Source organism: Papaver somniferum, chromosome 5, assembly GCF_003573695.1.
Source record: "Papaver somniferum cultivar HN1 chromosome 5, ASM357369v1, whole genome shotgun sequence".
Lineage (NCBI taxonomy): Eukaryota > Viridiplantae > Streptophyta > Magnoliopsida > Ranunculales > Papaveraceae > Papaver > Papaver somniferum.
Window position 1 is genome coordinate 25,719,453 of NC_039362.1, and position 7,802 is coordinate 25,727,254.

Consider the following 7,802-nt stretch of genomic DNA (forward strand, 5'->3'; position numbering starts at 1 on the left):
ATCAGTCTGACTTAGTGCAGCAGCAAGGACAAACTAAGTACTTTGAAGTGTTGGCTGGGTCTCGGGACACAGTGTCAAAGGAAGCAACCAAGGAAGTGGGCGGTTGAAGTCTTCGTTATCACAGTCCGAGCTCAAGGCTGCTGTTATTGCGCATAAGGCTCGTTGTCAGCTTTCCGAGGAGGTTAACAAAACTTTAACTAAGATAGAGCAAATCCTTATGAAAGAGCACGACATCGTTAAGAAATACATCCGTCGTCCTATGTCTGAGCCTTTTACCTACACATATGATCCTTCTTCGGGAGGAAGTGTACCTTCGTCTCAAAAGAAGGGTCCAGCCGATCATGTCGAGTCTTCTATGGGGAAGTAAGTCTCTGGGTTAGCATAGAGAGTTGATCTTTGTTGATTACTTGGGTTTGGGCCTTTTATTTTGTATATCTTATATATTTCTTGTTTAACTCTCCAAGATTGTAATCAATTTTCATGGAATGGATCAACGTTTGTTTTCAGTATGTACAATTTTGATTCATCTGCATTGTCAGTTCATTAAGTATTTTAGAGAATGAACAACCCTAAGTATTAAGAAATGAATAAGTAAAAACTGAAAAGTGTTTGGCGGCAATAACAAAGATATGTACCTTCATTATTGACTTTGGACTTGTCACCCAGTCGGCTAACCCTGGGCAGAGGGTTACCGAATGGTGGGGGTTGATGCAGCATTCCCAGACATGTGATGTGTTATTGAGTTATTTACATGCACCCATTCTGCCGAACTGCTGCCTTATTGATTGGTTGGGTATCTCTTTCTACTGGAATCCTTCCCCATGGTCTTACACTTATAGACGCTGATAGGGGAGTCCTGAGAGATTGTATATAATTAATATCCCTAATAGAGTGATTGCAAAATATTTGTTTAATTGATGTGGCGAGGTTTTCTACTCCTCGACCAGAGATAGAAACATGTCAAGTGGATACGCCATCTTCTTCTTCTTCTTCTTGTACTCTTCATGCAGGTGCAGAACTGCATTGCTTCATTGATAGTATGGCTTGAGGTATTTTGCGTTCCAGGGGTTCCTGAGGACTTGTTCTTTTAGGTTATGCAGATAGTAGGATCCGTTCCCTGCGATGTCATGTATCACAAATGGCCCTCCCCATGTTGGTGCTAATTTGCCCCATTTTTTCTCTCGTTGGTATTGCGGTATAGTTCTTAGCGCATACTTTCCTTCTATAAAATTTCTAAGATTAAACTTTTTATTGTATTTTCTTGCTGATCTTCGTTGGTATTTTTTTCATTTTTTGTAATGTTGTCTCCCTCCTTTCTTCTAGATCATCGAGCCTTTCCAACATCATGTCCGCTGTAAGGTTCTTTTCCCATGCTTCAGTCTTCGTGGTTGGCATGATGATCTCTGTCGGGATGACCGCTTTGGCTCCATAAGTGAGGAGGAATGGAGATTCACCAGTAGCGGACCTTCGGGTGGTTCGGTATGACCATAATGCATTATGTAGCTGTTCACACCATCGGCCCTTGTGTTCATCCAATGATTTCTTGAGGATAAGAGCGAGAGTCTTATTTGTAGCTTCAGCTTGTCCGTTGCTCTGGGGATAGATGAGAGTCGATTTGTTTTTCCTGATCTTAAAGGTGTCAAAGAGCATATCTATGTTCTTTCCTTGTAATTGCTTGTCGTTGTCGGAGACAATTTCTGCGGGGATGCCAAACCTGCAAATGATATTTTGAAAAATGAAGGTGAATACGTCTACATCTCTGATCCTGGCTAGAGATTTGTCTTCCACCCATTTTCTAAAATAATCCGTGGCCACGATCACGAATCGTCTTTTCCCTGATCCTTCGACCAGGGGTACGACGATATATATGCCCCATTTTGCGAATGGCCAGGGACTATCTACTGAGTTTAACTTCGTTGTCGGGGCATGGATTCTCTTAGCGAAACGCTGACATTCTTCACATCTTCTAGACATCCTAGTCGGGTCTTGTATCATCTGTGGCCAGTAATATCCTTGCATCTTAGCTTTGTCGGCTAGTAATCTCATCCCGCTGTGGTTTCCTGCGTCTCCGTAGTGGATGTCCTTCAGGATACGATAACCTTCCCCTCTGGATAAGCAACGTAACAAGGTACCGAGGAAAGATTTCTTGTAAATAACTCCGTCTCGAAGATCGTATCTCCCTTCCTTTGATTGTATTTTCCGAGCTTGCTTCAGGTCTGCGGGAAGCGTTCCTTCTTTAAGAAAAATATGAACTTCGGTTATCCAGTCCTCTTCGTTGCTGAAGTCTTCGTCCTCGTTTGCTCTTGATGATATATCATCTTCGACAAAGTCATCGGCGATATCTTTCCCTACATCATCGTCAGCGATCTCCTCCCCTACATCGTCTTCACGATTTGTAGAGAAGGATTGTTGCGGAGTGATCGAAGGCTCATATACTCTTGTTATCTTGATGGCCTTAACGCTTTCATCCTTTAGCATAGACGATATGTATGCTAAGGCATCAGCATGCCTAAGGTATTTTCTACATAGATGCCGAAACTTGATGTTGGGTACTTGTGCTGCTAGGATTTGGACCAAAGCCATATATGTTGAGAGGGTCTCATCATTAACATTTTATTCCAGTTATACTTGCCAGACTAGTTGTGAATCACTTGTTAGGCGTACATCCGTTATTCCCATTTTTATTATCATTCGAAGGGCATGTATTACGGCTTCGTATTCCACGATGTTGTTGGTGTGCCCCTTGAATTTCAATCTTAGTGCGTGCACGATCCTATCTCCAGTTGGGGTGGTAATTACGATACCTATGCCCGCACCTTTTCTATTCCTTGATCCATCGACGAAGACCTCCCATCTTCTTTGGCTTGAGGGTTCGAGTACATAGACTGGATCTTTTCCGTCCTCTTCCGCTTCTGGTATGTCCTTCACTTCTTCGTCATTATCCAGAGGTAAGTCCGCTAAAAAATCCTCCAAGACTTGTGACTTTTGGGCAGTTTGGATCTCGTGGATAATATTAAATTTATCAAGATGAGTATTCCATTTCGCTATCCTTCCTACTTTCCCAACATTTTTGAGAACAGCTTCCAGCGGTGCTTTACATGGGACACGAACATAATGAGTCAAGAAATAGGTTCTCAGCTTTTGGGTTGCCCATACTAATGCCAGTATTAGTTGTTCAATTTTTGTGTAGTTTCTTTCTGCCGGGTTGAGAGTCTTGCTGACGTAGTAGATTGGTTGCTCAATCTTCGTGTTGGTTTGACCAGTACTGCACTGACTGCGTCCTCGGTCGCTACTATGTAAAGGGCCAGCACCTCATCGGGATCGGGCTTCTGGAGGATCGGGATCGTGGCCAGGTACTCTTTAAGCTTCTGGAAGGCTCCTTCGCATTCAGCGGTCCACGCAAACTTACTCCCTTTCTTGAGGATGTTAAAGAAGTGTTTGCATTTGTCCGACGATCTAGCGATGAATCTCCCCAGTGCTTCCAGGGATCCGTTAAGATTTTGAACTTCTTTCAAGTTCTTTGGGGGACGACATTTCCACAATGGCCTGGATCTTAGCAGGATCGACTTCGATGCCCCTCTTCATTCACTAGATATCCGAGGAACTTCCCTGACGTGACGATGAATGTACATTTTTTTGGATTCACTTTCATGTTGTATTTCCTCATGGCATCGAAGATATCTTTCAGGTCTTGATGGTGATCTTTACGCAGCTTACTCTTGACGAGCATATCATCAACGTAGACTTCTAAAGTTTTCTCAATCCATGGTTTGAAGATTGCATCAACCATCCTCTGGTATGTTTCCCCTGCATTCCTTAGTCCGAACGGCATGCGTGTGTAGCAGTAAAGTCCGTGAGGAGTGAAGAATGTCGTGTGTCGTTGATCTTCTTCTGCCATAGCTATTTGGTTGTAACCTGAATATCCATCCATGAAAGATAACTCTCTGTGACCTTCCACTGCCTCTACCAGCTGATCGATGCTGGGGAACGGGTCTTCGGGCAGGCTTTGTTGAGATTGGTGAATTCGATGCATATCCTCACCCCTCCGTTCTTTTTCGGTACGATGACAATGTTCGAAATCCAGGTAGGGTATCTGATTTCATTGATGAATCATGCCTCCATTAGCTTGGTTAGCTCCTTTTCGACCGCTTGATGGTATTCTGGCGCTACCTTGCGCAGCTTCTGGCTGAAGGGGTTCGTGCCTGGATTTATCCAAAGTTCGTGTTGTATGATTTTCGGATTGATCCTGGGCATGTCGCCTAGTTTCCATGCAAAAATGTCTGCATAATCCTTAAGTAGCTTGATTAAGGCTTCTTCCCGATCCTTTTCCATTAGGGTTCTCTTCCGTTCCTATGTTTATCTCTTTGGAGGGTTCAACCGATGTGAATGTGGGTTTTGGTTCTCCTAAGTGAGAAACGTTCTTTAATTGCTATTTGGTAGGCTCTTCAGCCCCATTAGTTGCTGAGGTGCCTGCTTCGATAGTTAGGACGTTGCCACCCTTTGTTAGGCTTTTGCCTGAGGTTTCTTCAAGGTACATATCGATCGCCTTGTCCTTGGTAGCTGCTTTGTTTCTGTTCCTTCGGGATTTTCATTGCTCATCTTATTCATTATTGAGTTGGTTTTGTATGGTCTGGCATTCCCGGGCGGTGACCTGATCTCCTTTAATTTCCATTACCCCTTCGGGTGTCGGGAATCTAAGGTATTGGTGATATGTTGCTGCCACCCCTTTGAGTTTGTGCACCCATCTTCATCCAATGATGGCGTTGTAGGGAGAAGGAGCGTCTACCACACTGAATCGGGTATCGACTTTCATCGGGCCTGCCTTTACTTCTAAGACGATGTCTCCTAGAGGCTTCGTTGGTGCGTCGTTGAATTCGTAGATGGTATAGTAAGAAGGCATCAGTTGCTCATCATTCAGCTCCATTCGTTTGAACGTATCATAAAACAGAACGTGGACTGAACTCCCTCCGTCAATCAGAATCTTCTTCACGTTACACCCTGCTACTGGTAACGTGAGAACCAAAGGATCTTTGTGGTCCTCCATGTCTTCCTCGACATCTCCAGCATCAAATGTCATTGGTGCGTCCATCCATTGTTTGTGTTCATCAACTTCGACTCCATCGATTTTGTACAGCTCGCAATAGTCCTCAAATTGCTTTCTCAATCTTTTTCCTATATGGGCAGTCAGTGAGGGACCGTTAGGTTCGGGGCACGAAATAGTATTGAGTGTTCGATTACCCTCAGATAGTTGGACTTGCTTGCTTCGTTTTGTCCTATCATCGGCTTCTGCTTTCTGAACATATTGCTTGAGGTCGCGGCGTCAATCAACTTTTGGATCATTATTTTGAGGTTCTTGCACTTTTCAGTCTGATGCCCGTTGAAGGTCATTCTAGTAGAATTGCTTGAACCCTCCACAAGCCACTGATTTCTAACTTTTTGTTTAAGCATCGTGTTATGCTGAAGACGCGTTTCACTAAGCTTATACATAGCATCTTTCATAAGATCTCTTGATTTCTCAGACCTAGGTGGCTTCTTTCCTTTGGACCAAGGTCATTCTAGGTTTTCTCGATCCTTAATCTCCCTTAAAATGTGAGTGTAGTTGGTGTTCATCTTCGTAAAAACTTGATCTTCGAATTTCCGATCATCACGCCAACGATCATCCCTTCATCCTCCCTTATCTTCGTTGGAACGTTTGGCCGAGTTGTCTCTTTTGACTCCGCTGGCTTGTTCCACCGAGTTAGTCCGATGAGATCTTTGCGTCTGGGCCCTAGGATTTTCCCGCTGGATTTCCTCCAATCTGGCGTGCTTTTCGATGATTACTCGAAGGTCTCCTTCGGTGTGGGGACACCTCCATGAATCTCAACAAACAGTGGGCTCATCCTATCCAATCCCCACTTGTAGAAATTGATACTGACCACTGGATCCACATTCCCTATTGCTTGACAGATTTTGTGCCACCTATCGGTATATTCCCTGATGGTTTCTTTGTATGCGGCCGCTAACGAGAAGAGCTTGTCCATTCCTGCGTTGATGGCCTTGTTGTACATGTAAGTTCTTAAGAATTTCTCAGTGAGCTGGTTGTAGGAGTCGATGGAATTGGGTGGTAGGTTATCGAACCAAGATAGAGTCGATCCTTTCAAGCTTGAAGGGAAGTATCTGCAGAGGACCACGTCGTCTTGATCCCATCGGCCTAAAGTACGATTGTAATACCGAAGATGGGCCGCAGGGTCTCTGGATCCATCGTAACATTCGAACGCTGAGATGGGACATTTCTGGGGAATAAGAGTTTTGGCCAAACGTGCAGTCAAGGGTGTGGTGGTGTCTTCTCTCATCACTTCCTCTAGCCTTCCTCCCCCTTGCCTTGTTTTCAGTTGCTGGATTTCAGCCATCATTTCAGCATGAAGGTTCTCCATTGCGAGCTGATGGTCCTCTCTGACTGTTGATCGTCCTGATCTTCGGTTCTCGCTATCGAAATAGGCTGAGTCCTCAAGAACATAATCTGGATCGGATAGTCTATTTCCTCTGGCTGCCCTTTGATTTAACGGTTCGGGATTGTTAATGTTAGCCACTACCATCCTTCGGTCTTGATTAGGCGGCGGTGCCTTGGAATTAGCTTCATCGTGCAGATTTTCTACTTCGGCATTGTGGGCGATCCTATCTTTGGGTTGCTGGTTTTCTTGTGCGAGTAAGGCCACAACATCTGCGTATACCTTCTGGCTTCTCTTCAACTCTTCAGGCTCTGCCATCATTTGGATGGAGTGGTTCGATCCTTAGTTCGGAGTTCCCACCTGTGCTGGTCCACCGGCGGCTACAGCGTGATCTTCATCAACAGTCTGTATTAAGGAGACCGGTGGATCGACGTGCGGGACTTGAAGCTCCATTGGTTGTTTTGCTGGTTGGTTTGCCATCAGAAGAGGTTGATTGGTTAGCAGCGGTTGATTCTGCTCGTTGGAGAGCGGCATCCCATAAAAGGGTTGTTGTATCATTGACTCTTCCATCCCTTCTTGTTGTTTGTTTGCTCGAGTTGTCGCTGCTACTTTGGAGGCACCTGCTTTGGCTGCTGCGGCTTTCAACGCTGTTGCTGCTATTTCACTTCATCCAATGGCGTCGTGCTTTCCGCTTCATCTTGTTTCTTGTTGGATGCTTTAATCTTTTCACCCTTTTGTTTTCTACGTGTCATAACTGGAGTTGTCCTCGGCGTTTCTTTTGAGGATGACTTGGCTTTTCCCGCATCCTTTATTTTATCCATCTTCGATTTTCTGCAAAAAACAAAACATTGTCGAAGAAACAATATCCACGTGGGTTTTGTTAGAGAAGTTAATCCAAAGAAAGGTCAAATACCACAACGTACATCTAAATATTTTCAAGGAAAACATGGCTCGGGGAATAGATCCAAAAACCCTTTTCAAGGGAAAATGTAGATCCAACAATCATAAACATAGATCTACTCACGGGTCCAAAAATACTTCGTGAAAACAGGAAGATCCAAGAGTTTTTATGCATGAAAACATAGATTCGATGTACATTTGTTAGCAAACACATCATATGAATATTTTCTAATAAAATGGCTTCAAAGGTACGTCACCTAAAATCCGTATTACAGGACGGTACTAAGTGGTCTAAAAAAGATCTCTGATCCGGAAAGTATTTACGAGGAAAAGCCCGAGTTTAGCTGGTTTTTTCAAGGAAACCATAGATCTAAAAAGTTCTTGCGAAAGCGAATGCAGATCCAAAGGGTTTTTGTAATAGAAAACGCGGATCTAAAAGAGTTCTCGAAAAGGAGAACAATGATAAGCTACTCA

The 7,802-nt window shown here is 44.0% G+C and overlaps 2 protein-coding genes across 2 annotated transcripts; both read right to left on the reverse strand.

Annotated features, from left to right (window-relative positions):
• Window positions 1-1,652: 1,652 nt before the first annotated feature.
• Window positions 1,653-2,583, reverse strand: LOC113278878. Its single transcript, XM_026527605.1, has 2 exons — window positions 1,953-2,583; window positions 1,653-1,714 (listed from the first exon to the last, which is right to left on the reverse strand). The coding sequence occupies exons 1-2, from the start codon at window positions 2,581-2,583 to the stop codon at window positions 1,653-1,655; spliced, it is 693 nt and encodes a 230-aa protein (XP_026383390.1).
• Window positions 2,584-4,747: 2,164 nt separating this feature from the next.
• Window positions 4,748-5,077, reverse strand: LOC113278879. Its single transcript, XM_026527606.1, has one exon. The coding sequence runs from the start codon at window positions 5,075-5,077 to the stop codon at window positions 4,748-4,750; it is 330 nt and encodes a 109-aa protein (XP_026383391.1).
• Between the last annotated feature and the right edge of the window lie 2,725 nt (window positions 5,078-7,802).

What these genes read in the sequence shown, in the direction of transcription:
- LOC113278878 (XM_026527605.1), bottom strand. Translation starts at nt 2,583, where the DNA reads ATGGCTTTGGTCCAAATCCTAGCAGCACAAGTACCCAACATCAAGTTT. An exon ending in GTCTAGAAGATGTGAAGAAT is followed by an intron (nt 1,715 to 1,952) that starts GTCAGCGTTTCG and finishes TATCATTTGCAG; the next exon opens with GTTTGGCATCCCCGCAGAAA.
- LOC113278879 (XM_026527606.1), bottom strand. Translation starts at nt 5,077, where the DNA reads ATGACATTTGATGCTGGAGATGTCGAGGAAGACATGGAGGACCACAAA.